Source organism: Chionomys nivalis, chromosome 9, assembly GCF_950005125.1.
Source record: "Chionomys nivalis chromosome 9, mChiNiv1.1, whole genome shotgun sequence".
NCBI classification, from domain to species: domain Eukaryota; kingdom Metazoa; phylum Chordata; class Mammalia; order Rodentia; family Cricetidae; genus Chionomys; species Chionomys nivalis.
Window position 1 is genome coordinate 32,470,763 of NC_080094.1, and position 12,629 is coordinate 32,483,391.

Genomic DNA, 12,629 nt, shown 5'->3' on the forward strand with positions numbered 1-12,629 from the left:
AAGAGTTGTCAAGGATGATTGCCAGGGTTCCTTGAACTTCAATTATCTCTCTGGTTCCTCCCTCAAAAAAGGGCTGGAAAGTCTCGGGTGCAGCGTGTACAAAAGTGTTTTCATAGCATATGCAAAATCCTGACTTCCATTCCCAGCACAGTGGGGTCGGGGCTGTAAAGATCCTGGACCACGTGGACTTCACTGTGTGTCCCCCGCCCCTGGAAGGGGTGTTGGAATCCTTAAGTGCGTTTGCATTTCTAGCTAGCTCTCAGGTGCTGCAGTCTGTTTTGTGAGCCATCTACTCTATTTCGAGCTCACAGAAAGTCAGGGTGGGGTTGTTTTCTCAAATTAGACAGTTGACACAGGCAGTTGATTCTGAAAGATCTAGATGCTTCTGTTGCTGCGGCGTTTGGAAATTCAGCTGACAGCATTTCAGGCATAATGAAAACACAAATGTCTACACATTTCTGCACTCTGGCACAAATAAAGGAACATGCTTCCAAAACAAATTCTCATCATATCAGCAACTGCACAGTCCCAAAGCTCCCGCTCACCCCTGGGATTTTTGGGGCAGTTTATTACGCGATTGTCTTCCAAGCAAGACATGTGCTTACAGAGCATCTGATTAACTCCTATTTTAAAGACAAGTATTGCTTTTTCATTGTCACATAGGTGGCTTTGCAATATTTCTCTGTAGGAGCTAGTGCTGGTCCTGCATGATCCCCAGGGGGAGATGTGGAAGGATGGTAGGTGTTTGGTAGGATAGGCTCTCTGCTCAGCATCCCAGAAAAGCCCATGGCAGGTTCCAGTCTTATTATCACCTGTAAGTTTCCAGTACCATTGGAGGGACCAACTGTCCAGCCTGGTCCAAGTGCTCTTGCAAAGGAAGACTTTAGACTTTGAACTGCATTTGCTGGACCCCTAAGTTCTGTGGATTTGGTTGAAGTGTCACTAAGGGAATAGAGCTGCTGGACATATGGGCTGTCTATGGCCTTTTATGATCTGCAGAAAGGTGATCCAATGTGCTTAGCATGTATAAGGTCCATCTCCATCCCCATCCCAGCGGGCAAAACCAAATAAGCATCTTTGTTTTGATCTTATACAGTGGCTGGCTTCTGTGGTATTCTTTACGTGAAGGATGGTACCAGTGGCTTTAAGAAATTGTGAGCAGTGCTTTCCGAGGTCTCGTCCATCTGTAAGATTCTGAGTGTTTGATCTCTCTTAGCAAAAACAAGAAGTATCTCTAGACATTGTCAAATGTCCCCTTTGAGTGCAAAATCACCCGGTAATGAGAACTGTTGCTGTCAACTAGGCCCAGTGACTAGCTTACTGTTTTGTTTAGAATGCAGTATCTAGGGCTGACAAGATGGCACAAGGGGGCAAAAGCACTTGCTGTGTATGACTGATGACCTAAGTGGATTCCCAGGAACCCATGGTGGAAGGAGAGAATCAACTTTTGAAGGTTGTCTTCTGACTGTCACAAATGCAAGCTGGTGTACTTGTACACACCTCAAGCCTGAACACACACACACACACACACACGTAGGGGCCATGGTGTGTGTGTGTGTGTGTGTGAGAATATGCAGTATTCTAGACCCACTGAACAAGACTCTGTTTTAGTAAGTCCCTATGCAGTCCCCGTGTTCTCAAACTGGTTCCTGGTACACCTAAGTGTGACCCGGGTGTGATTCTTTTTGTTGCAGAAAGCTGATGAAGCCTTATTGCGTAACCTGCACCTGCAGCTGGAAGCACAGTTTCTTCAGGCAGACATCAGTGTGACCAAGGACAGGTACAAAAAGGTAACCAGCACATGTGGGAAGGAAACCCTCTCTTCTAGAAAACCCGGTTTGGGTTTGGTTGGACAGAAGATTGCTAGAATGAGCGACCTGGGATTTCATTCCCCTGAACCAGCACGAGTCGGCCACTGGAGAGCACTTACCCAGCCTGAGGTGTATAGAGAGCGTCAGTGGGCGACGCCGAGCTATGCCAGATATTGCAATTGCAGGTCTTAGTGTTCGTACTGCACACCGCAGTCTACAAAATTATCTAGACAGCTGCATCTCTGCTAGGCAGACAACTGTTTCGTCTCAGAAAAATGCAGAAAGGAAGTGTTTCTATTTTAAGGTATTGTTTGACAACCCTTAGCTGTGCCTTTGAGGCAGCCAGTTGACACCTTTATTTAGGAGCCCCCTTTTTCAGAGTGTCCTGACCTTTCCCCTTCCCTGGCAGACTCTCACAGGTGTGATGCTGGGGGCCTTGACACACTGGAAGATCAAATCCTAGCAGTGGGGAATCGGGAGTGTGCAGTCTGGCCTTGCTAGGCTGCTTACTATGTTTCAAAATGTGAGTGGCATCCCGGTACCACTGTGTGGGCTAACCATGGGTTAATAGAAAGGAGTGCTTATGCTCCCTGGGCGCTGGTCTCCTTCTGTAACCCGAATCTTAGGTCTGTTGAGCCTTGACTTACCAGGAGAAACCTGGAGACAGGAAGGGGCTGGTGAGGCCAGAATTCATAGTTTCCTTCAATTTTCCTTGTTATTTTGAAGAAAAGAGGTAGCAAAACTCAGGAAATGAACCTGCGTAGATTTAGCTACAAGTTGCTATGGCTGTGAGGACCCTTCTTCTAGGGTGAATGGGGAATTTTTTAATTGGCCTTAGGATTCTTACCTGCTCTCACCCAAGGCTGGAAATTTTTGGAGATGCTTTCCTTCTGTGGAGTTCATTTTTTTTTTTTTTTTAGAGTCCTCATTTCACTAATACGGTATCTGCACCTTTTTGCCAAGGACCTTACTGTAGCAGGTGGAAGCTGCTCTGTCTTATAGGAAATACGGGGGGACTTTCATATGCCTAGAGGAGCCGCATCTAGTGGCTGATGGGATGTATGATGTACACTCCCTGGGCTCCTCTTGTCTGGGTAGCAGGACTTGGATGAGCTCCTCAGTAGCATGAGCTCCATGCCCATAGGAATGCAACAGATGGTAAACTCTGCTCAGCCAGTGTCCTTCCCTGGTCACTTCCCTGTCCTGTTAGCCACATGGCCCTGTTTCATTGCCCAGTTCAGCTGTCCACACCCAGATCCTTCTCTGGAGAACCACTTGTAGGACCCAGCAAGCCCCGTGTTCATTCTCTCTACCCAACTGTGTGTGCTTTGCACCCTGCACTGAAGAACTCTCTCTGGCATCCTTCCAGCCTCTCTCCAGGCCCTTGCCAGCTTCCTCCTCCACACCTTGCAGCTTCCTTGTATTTAGCTTCCTTGTGTCTATCCTGAGAGCAATGCCTGGGGGCAGTCCCAAAGCAGTCCAAAGTACCCCGAAAGCATTTAGAACAATAAATAGGGTGGGACGCTCCCATTCACTATCCGTTGGACCCCAGCCTGGTTTGGAGGGACTCAGGTCAGCCCCTGTGGGCAGAGCTTGAGGTGGTGATGTATGTACCCCAGTTATGTGAATGGAGGGCTATGGGGATAGAGTGACAGAGGGGAACATTGGTCTCACCTGGAGTTTCGAGGTTGGTCTTTTTTACTCATGGGCTAGGGTCCATGGTGTTTTTTGGACAAGTTGACCAGTGGTTGGTCAGGGCTGTTTTCTGTAGAGGGGCTGTGTTATTAGTCATTGCTCATATCTGGGAAAGGTGCGTTGGCCGGTACAGGTCACCAGGTCTCCCTGCAAATAGTTGATTCTTTTTCATAAAAGGATTCCCATTCTAGGAGACTTCAAAAGCTTGCCTGAAAACATGCACAGTGAGCCATTTAGTCTCAGCACGGCTGGCTAAACCTGCCCCTTCAATAAAACACCGTTCTGTGCTGTCAGAGTCCTTTGCAGCTTCCAGGACTTGTCTGCTCCCCTTTCCTCTCATGCGCTTGCCATCCAGGTCTCTGTGAAGCTAGAGGCAGTGTGGGAAGGTAATCGAAAAGACGTGGCAAAATAAGCCAAGGCTCGGTTTACTCTTCTGCCCCTCTGCTGTCCTGATGACGTGGGATACCCACTCCACGGTGCTCTCCCTGCAGCACAGCTGACCCGTCTGTCATTCCCAGTGTGCTCACAGCTGTGGGAGGACGCATGGAGGCACTAGTTTCTGGGCTCGCTCAGGACGGGAGGGACACATCAGGCAGTACCACTTGTAATGAAAGTTCTTTCCCTCCATGACAGAATCTTCTGGAAATTCAGACCTACATCAGCATCCTACAGCAGATTGTTCAGGCCGCTCCTCAAGTGTGCCCGGCTACTGGTGGGACAAGGGAGGTAAGCATTGGAGCCATGGCTGCAGGAAAAGCAGTCTAGGCCTGGGGGAGGCTGTACTCTGAGTCTTGTGGACCCAGTTGACCTTCACAGAGGTTCAGGAACAAGCACTGGGTTAGATGGCTAGAACCACAGTAAGTGAACCCCTACCTACTTCTGAGTGATGTTCAGGTTTGAGGTTTAGTCTTTTGTTCTTTGTTCTGACCGTAAATGCTGGTAGACTGTAAGGGACATAAACTATCTATGCCCCTTAACATTGCCTTAGGTATCTTCTCCTAGGAAGTGTGAGCTGTTCTCTCTTACATACTTTAAAAGTGACTGCCAAGATGGTATTAAAAATGGTTTGCCATATTAGTCTCTTTTCTGTTGCCAACAATACAATAATAGACTGGGGAAGCTAGAAATAAAAGAGGATTGGGGTTTTCGTCTAGTTACAGCGTTTTTGCTGGTAGTGTCCAGAGACAGTGTAGAACACAACAAAGCAACAAGTCCTGTGTGTATGTGTGTGTGTGTGTCCTTGCGTCTGTGTGTTCTTTGATTTCTTTCTTCCCATAAAGCTAGCAGGATTCATCAAGGGAACTGGACCCTGATAACCTTATCCAACCCTAATTACCTTCTAATGATCCCTTCATAGTCTTGACTAAGCACCCCCTATTTTTCTTTTGAGCTAGTCTTCCTCTGTAATCCCAGCTGGCCTGGTTCTTGCAATCTTCTTGCCTCGGCCTCCTGAGCGCTGGGATTATGAGCATGTGTTCCCATTTTCTCAGTGCTTCACAAAAGGGATTAAAATCCAGTATGAATTCTCAGAGGGCAAAGACCATATTTCTGTTGAGTCAGGTCATTTTCACACTCCCTGTAGTTATGAATGAATTCCTGTTTTGAATTCCTGCCGGTGCTCGCTATCTCAATCATCGCTTTGGTTCTTGTTTTATTTCTCTGCTAGGTATGTAGTGAGTCTGGTTGTGGGTTGACTTTGCACCGCCCCACCCATAACTACTGATGTTAAGCATCATTGTATGTGTTAATTTACTATTCATGGATCTTCTTTGTTTAGATATCACCTCTTTTGCTCATTCCTAAAGCAGGGAGGTGCAAAAGCCTGTTTGTGCTGCCATAGTACAATGCCACAGACTGAATTATATAGAAAGTAAAGAAATTAGTTTCTCACAATCTGGAGTTTGGGAAATCTAAGATCAAAGCACCAGCTTCTGGTTAGGGGCTATCTTGGGCTACCTTAGTTGGTGGTAGGTGGAAAGGGGAAGAAGGGGGGAGTTCCTAGTCCTCACTGTCAGAAGAACAGAAGAGGGAGAAGCCACTCCTACAAGCTTGTTGCTAGAGGCTCAAGTCCATTCCTGAGGACAGAGAATCTTCAACTAGACTCCCCGCTCTCAACTCTGCTTTGTTGGGGATCCCTTTGGGGGGGACATACAAACTGTAGTAGGCTGTTTGTTTTCTTATTCTTTTTAGCAGTTTGGCCATACAATTGGAACTTCAGGACACTTAAGGAATACGTTGGCAAGGGCCAGCTCTGTCCACGATTGTGTGAGCCTATGGCACATGTGAGAGATGTGACATTCTGATCTAGTCCAAAACTTCCATGTCCTTTTATAGTTAGTCCTCCAGCTGCTTGGCAGGATACTGGGCATTTTTTACATGTAAGCATAGATAAAGAGATGCAATTAACATTGAAATGTGGGCTGGATGTGCAGCTCAGTAGATGAGGGTGTGCTTTAAATGTTCAAGGCCTGGGTTTGGTCCTTGGCATCAAATATAATGAAAGAAATAAAATGCCTCCATGTTCTTTCCTCGGTGGTTAGGGTAGGCAGGCCAAAGTTTGGTTGGAGTGATGGATCAGATTCTGTCAGGGATTTTTGTTGTTTGTTTCAAGAATGACCTAAGACAGTGACTCTCAGCCCTGGTGCCTATGCAGTTTCCTAGAAGAGTGCTCAAGCCATGCCCCACACTAATGGCTGGACTCCTCATAGCAGAGCTGTGCTCTTCGGGCATGCAGAGGACAGACAGACTGCAGTACAGAGAGATAGGCTTGCCATATGCTTTAACTTAATTAAGAAAACAAACAAACTGAAAGCCTCAAGGCTAAAAGACCCCCCCGCCCCATCCCAATGCCTTTGATAAGAGCTGTTGCTCTCAGGAACTTACAACTTTCCTGGTTACCTGCATAGGGTTTGCTCAAGACTGTGCTGGTCAATGTAGTCACAGATCGGGTGGAGCTCCTGAGGTCTAATCTTTCTCTAAGAGCTGTTGACTGTTGATGGCATTGGATGGGGTACTTATTGTCACCAGTATTGTTCACGTATGCACAGGAAAGACAGAGAGGCACAGATTCAGAAAGTATTCTGTTCTTTGTGAATCCTGACTTAGGAGTTCTGCACACTGGCTAGTTAGGTAGACACTGATTAGTTAGGTAGACACTGCCTTCTATACATGGCTTACACTTAGTGTAGACTCGGCTTTGAGGTGATGGGGTTTTGAGGGAGTGTCCTCTGTGTTGGAGGCAGGGTTCCTGGCTTTGAGTTGATGGGTTTTGAGGGAGTGTAGTGTCCTCTGTGATGAAGGCAGGGTTCCTGGCTTATCAGCCTTCGTGAATCACTGGTATTTCTGAGCAAGTGGAGAGGCAAGTCAGGACAGACTGTGAACAAATTGGAAGAGGACTTCCTTCCAGACTTCCAGATCATCCGTAGGCCTGTGCAGGGGTCTACTCAGAGTCCTACTTCCCTTTCACCTTGTGGGGCTGGATGACTCCTGCATAGCTCATGGCTCAGAGCACAAAATGGTTTTCATTTTCATAGGCACAGAACCCGGAGCCAAGTGAGCATCTACACACCACAGTTTTATTTTCTAAAAGGGAAAACAAAGGCTTTGAAAGTCAAATGTCTGTCTGACTAGTCAGTCTGGGGCACTAAGAGCTCTATGTCTGTGTCTCCCCATCTTGGTTGTCTGAACTTTACTCTTTAGTAGTTCACAGTTCAGACAGTGGCCACTGTGGGCCTGTTTGACTCAGCTTGGACTGTTGTTACAGGAACCCTTAGTTTATTGCTCCCAGCTCTGGAGGCTGGAACTCCAAGATCAAGTTGCCAACAGAGTTGGCACCTGTTGCAGGCTCTCCCTCATTGTGTGCCCATATGGTGGTGGCTGGGAGGCTGAACCTCCTGTTAACTCTTTCTTTTCTCATAAATACGAGCTTCTAATGGAGCCCCACATCCATGACCTTGTCTGACCCTAGTCACCTTCCAAAGGTTTCCACTCGCCAATGCCTTGGCCCATGAACTTGGGGGATACAAAGAAGGGACCCTACTCTTCCGCTGCCCCTCTCATCTTTGCATTTCTTCATTGTGTGAGTCTGAGTCTGGTCTCCTCATGCAGGAGAAGCTGTTGACAGAACGGGAAGTGGCTGCCCTGCGGAACCAGCTGGAGGAGGGCAAGGACGCACTCACCCACCTGCAGGCACAGAAAGCTGAGCTCCAGGCCCAGGTATGTCCCACATCCCCAGCAGGGTCCTCTGCACATTTTATAGGAATGTAACATTGCAGGCATAGGTATCCATTTCTTGACTGTTACAGATTCAACACCTGTGTGCCCTGCACTGTAGTATTCTGAGCAGGTGACCAAACGCCATGCTTTGTCCTGGTCTGAGGCTTCCCAGGCTGTGCGTTTTAGCACGGAGCTAAGAAGAGCCCCAGTGAAATGGAGCTAGGAACACATGGACACCCAACCACATGGTAGTTCTTGTGTCTCCATTGAGTTGTGCCTTTTCCAACCAAGGGCAATACCCCATTTCATGGGGTCACTTTGCCTATATCAAACCTGTTAGAGGCAGACACATATCAGGGTTCTAATCCCACATTCACCCAAATCTGGGCATTCCTGTTTCTTCTTTCCTGATGGTCTCTTCTTTAGAATTGATCGTGGCTGGTAGGTGATTTGTGCCAGTGTTTGCCTCTCGTTAGATATCTGCTAACACGAGGCTCCCATGTCTGTTTCTTTTTAGTTGTGGCTTTTATGGTTCCCAGTCTTGATTCCTTCATGTTATCTTTCTTGTTTCCATGCAGCTGGGCACAGTGATGGAGAATGTTGGGTTTAAATGCAGCACTTCCCACAGCTGGGTAGCTACATGTCCTAAACCAATCAAATTATATTTAGTAGATAAGTATACCCAAGGAACAAAAGAGAGTAAGATCTAAAATTCTGACTATAAAACCTGGGACATCTAGATGGACATGTCACTCAAGTCCTGCCTTCCTGTTCACAGCACCGGGAAAAACTTAAAACTTTTTCCGGATCCACATTTTATCTCAGCCTCCGACATCAGCTTTCCATCCCCACTCACGAAGCTTGCTCTGTGCAGCATTCCCAGGGACACTGGAAAGCAGCCAGGGACAGTGGTTGTCCCTGAGATGAAAATTACAGGGGAGAAGTTGAGTCATGACCCTAAAATGCATTCTTCTCAGGATATAACCACAGCTCAGGCACTATATACTTTTGATCACTGTGATTTCCTCTGAAGACCCGAAAGGGGAGAGAGGGGAGAAGAGAAGGGGGAGGGGAGAAGGGAGAGACAAAGAAATGTTTATGTAGAGAATGTATGTGTTATATGTGTGTATATGTGTGGGATGTATATATGGTATGTGTGGTACATGTGTATATAGGGTCTGTGTGCAATGTGTGAGCAGGTGTGATGTGATATACTTGCGGTGTAAGTGTGTAGAGTATATTGTAAAGTGTGTGTGGTATGTATTTTGCATATGTGTGTAATGTGAAGGATGTTTGTGGTGTGTTCATGCATCATGGTGTGTGAAGTCTGTATGTATGTGTATGTGAATGAGTGTATATGAGGTATATGTATAGCATGTACATGTGATTTTTATATGAAGTGTGTGATATATCCATATAGGGCACATGTACATGCCTGTGGGATGTGTGTATTGTGTGTGTGTGTGCTTTGCAGGTGACTGAGGAAGTGGGTATAGGTTCAGTCATGGTTCTGGAGACTCTGGTTTTCAAACTGTTAGTTATAACTCATTGGTGTAAAAATGCGTTCAATAGAATGGACTGGTAGAAAAAAAGAAGACAGTTCCGTGTCTGAGAACTGAGAATAAGAAGGAACAGAATGGGAGTTAAAAGTGTAGAGTAAATTTTAAAAAAAACCTTTGTCTTACATATATCTGTATATGGTTGACTACATATGCATTTGCTCAAATGCACACGTATGATGTGACTTATGGTGTGAAATATGTCACTTTCCATGGCCAGGGTGACAGAGTTGAAAACCACAGTCCTAGATACTAACGAGATGAACCCTAGCCTGGTACGGAAAATTCTAGCTCTGGGGGCACAAAGAATGTTCTTCTTTCTTTGGGTACACATCTGTTTTTGTTGACTGTAAAAATGTGATGTGTATATGGAGGGTGTGGTGTATCTATGTAGGGTAGATGTGCACGCATGTGGAATGTATGTGTTGTGCACGTGTGGTATGTATGACTCAGGAAGCAGGTGCAGACCTGCCATGTCTCAGAAACTCATGGTTTTCAAACTGTTAGCTACAATTCATTGAGTGTGAAATGACAGGATTAGCTTGGTTTCTGGAACAAGAGGTAGAACTTTCAGGTCATACCCTGTTCTCACCTTATGCCACTACTGAGACTTATTTTATTTTATTTTATTTTTTTGAGACAGGGTTTCTCTGTAGCTTTAGAGCCTGTCCTGGAACTAGCTGTTGTAGCCCAGGCTGGCCTCAAACTCACAGAGATCGACCTGCCTCTGCCTCCCTAGTCCTGGGATTAAAGACATGTGCTATCACCACCTGGCTTCACTTCTGAGACTTCTAAGTTGATCTCTGTGTCTAAGGCAGGCTCTCACAGCCTCATCTAGGTCTCCCTCCTTCCCCCTAGGCTTTGGTAGTCTGGTGAGGCTTGTGAACCCCTACTCAGAAAATGTTAAAAGCAAGCCAATTATATAAAGATAGTTGTCAAGAGCTACCAAATAATTCCATGTGTTCTCACCTATCCTTGACTTGCAAGGGTCATGTTTTGCTGAGTCCATGGCAAGCTGAGATAGGCTGAGGTGAAAATGGATTCTGCCCATCTATTTATTGCACATCCTCACAGCGCAGCACCCTATAGATGGTCTCGTGTGTCCTCTTCTAGCCGACTCAACTATGGCTTGCTACCCCCACTGTGCTCTGCAAGAGGACAAAGTGCAGAACAAGAAGCATGGCCTGTGTGGATGCGCACTGCTTTCACACGTCAGCAAGTGGGCCGGCACACGCCCGAGACTGTCTGCAGGGCTTGGACAGCCGCTTGTCAGTTTCCAAAGGGAATTTGTCGTCACATCCCCGCAGATCCTAAAGCTCGTGCATGCTCAAGTCTGTGAAGTGTTTTGGTATTTGTATATAACCTATGCAATTCTCCCATCTGCTTTACTCAGCTCTAGAAACTTACACCACCCAGTAATCTTTTATTTAGAGAAGAATGAGGGAAAAGGGCTGCAATATTCAGGAGAGACACACAATTAAAAATATTTTCAATCTCCAGTTGGTCAAGTCCCTGGATGTGGACTCCTTGGACTTGAGGGTGACTGTGTTCAGTAACAAAAGACAGCTGTGGGTCTATTGAAACCCAGGTTTGTAGCCTTCACAAGTGGCCCCAACCCAGGTACATGAAGCAGGTGTTCTCACTGCTCTGTAAGTCAGACAGAGGAATGAGCATGGTTGGCCTCTCTGCTCTGGGTCTCCCCGGAGGAAGTGAAGGAGTGGGCACACCGAGGTCCCAGCTGGAGGACCTTATGGGAGAACTTGCTTCCGGGTCACTCATCACTCATATTGCTGGCAGATGTCGCTTCTGCTAGCTTGTACTAGGGAGGACCCGTTTCCTTGCTGACTTTGGTGGTAGAGGTGGTGCATTCCTTGGCCCAAGGCTGTACCGTCTTCAAAGCCAGCAGCTGCACATGAAGTCCTCCTGTGTCTAATCCCTTGGCTCCAACTTCACTGACCTGGATCCTTCCTCTTGTATAGGCTTAAGTGGGTAGGATTAATTTAAATAACTTGCTTTTTAAGAAATGCTAATTAAGAACTTAACACTTACAAAGTCTGTCACCATCTAGCATAGTCATGGTATAACACTGGGACCGAGTGCACAGAGAGAGCCTTTGTGTTCCCACAGTGAGTATCTGACCTCTAAGGGAGATTTGGTTGCATAGCCTTTTAGCCATGCTAAGGCTAGGACTGGGGACAGGACATTTGACAGGGCTGCATCAGATGGTTCTATCTCTGGTTAGGATTTTTGATACTTCCAGAATGCTCCACGGTTGGGGCATTAGCATCATCTGGGAACTTGCTAGGTCCCAGATGCAGACTCATGAAAACTCATGGGTACATCCAGACCAACTGTGGCCTGTTGGTCCCTGTTTTAACAAGTCCTCCAGCTGATTCCACGGGCATTTGAGAGACTCTAGATCCAGCATAAAAGAACAGAGTCTGAGAACGGAGCTGGAGACCCCTCCTTCAAGATGCTCAAGTCTCCAGGAGATGCCACTTCTTCCAGGCGGAGGAGGAATGACAGGCAGTTTGGTGTCTTGAGGGGACCTGAATGAAAACTGTTCTATTGATTGCCAAGTAGGGCGCGCCCAGGCCTCTTTTTTTCATTAAGGTTCTCATTGCCATCTAGTGGTGAGATTTGGAAGTTAGCGCTCAATCCATGCAGAATACAGTTTTCTTTCCTAAAACAAAACACCACATTTATTTGCTGGTTTTGTGCGTGTGCTCGTGTGTGTGTGTGTGTGTGTGTGTGTGCACGTGTGTATGTGTGTGTTCATTCGCACGTGTGTGGAATTCTTAGTCAACTTAGGACTACTCTTAGAAATCAATTCTTTCTTTTGTCATTTGGGTCCTGGGTCTCAAACTCAGGCTTGGTTACAAGCACCTTTACCGACGAAACTATCTTACTGGCTGTATTAATATATCATTACTTTGCATAAACTGACCCATTTATTGTTAGATGTATCAAATAGTAATGCTTCTGTTGGTCTTTTAGTTCCTTCTGTCCCCTGATGGCTGACTTGACTGGGCAAGGACACTGTTTCCCCACAGTGCCAGATGCCTATGCCCATCTTTCCATCTTCGTTTTGTCACGGAAGGAACAAGTGAACAGGCGTGCTGCCTGACTTCAGTTTTCCCCACTGTTCTCTAGAGGGAGGCCCCTTGGCTGCTCCTTCATTTACCAGCAATTGTGACCTTCTTGATGCAGTAAGCCATGCCACGTGACCTAGGACTGGCCCCTGAGGGCTTCTTTCCCCCTTTTAAATAAAGGTCTTACACCCAAAGACATCCTGATCCTAAGAGGGCTGGGGCTGGCATTCACTGCGCAGATGGGGCATGTTGTCCAG

At 46.6% G+C, this 12,629-nt stretch overlaps 1 protein-coding gene across 1 annotated transcript in view; it reads left to right on the plus strand.

The window, feature by feature from the left end:
• The window catches only part of Bfsp1 (beaded filament structural protein 1), a 35,814-nt gene that overhangs the window by 14,867 nt on the left and 8,318 nt on the right, over positions 1–12,629 (plus strand). Inside the window, exons 3-5 of the mRNA XM_057781641.1 lie at positions 1,695–1,790; positions 4,140–4,232; positions 7,614–7,721. Coding sequence (XP_057637624.1) covers positions 1,695–1,790; positions 4,140–4,232; positions 7,614–7,721 — 297 coding nt within the window. The remainder of the gene's footprint in view (positions 1–1,694; positions 1,791–4,139; positions 4,233–7,613; positions 7,722–12,629) is intronic.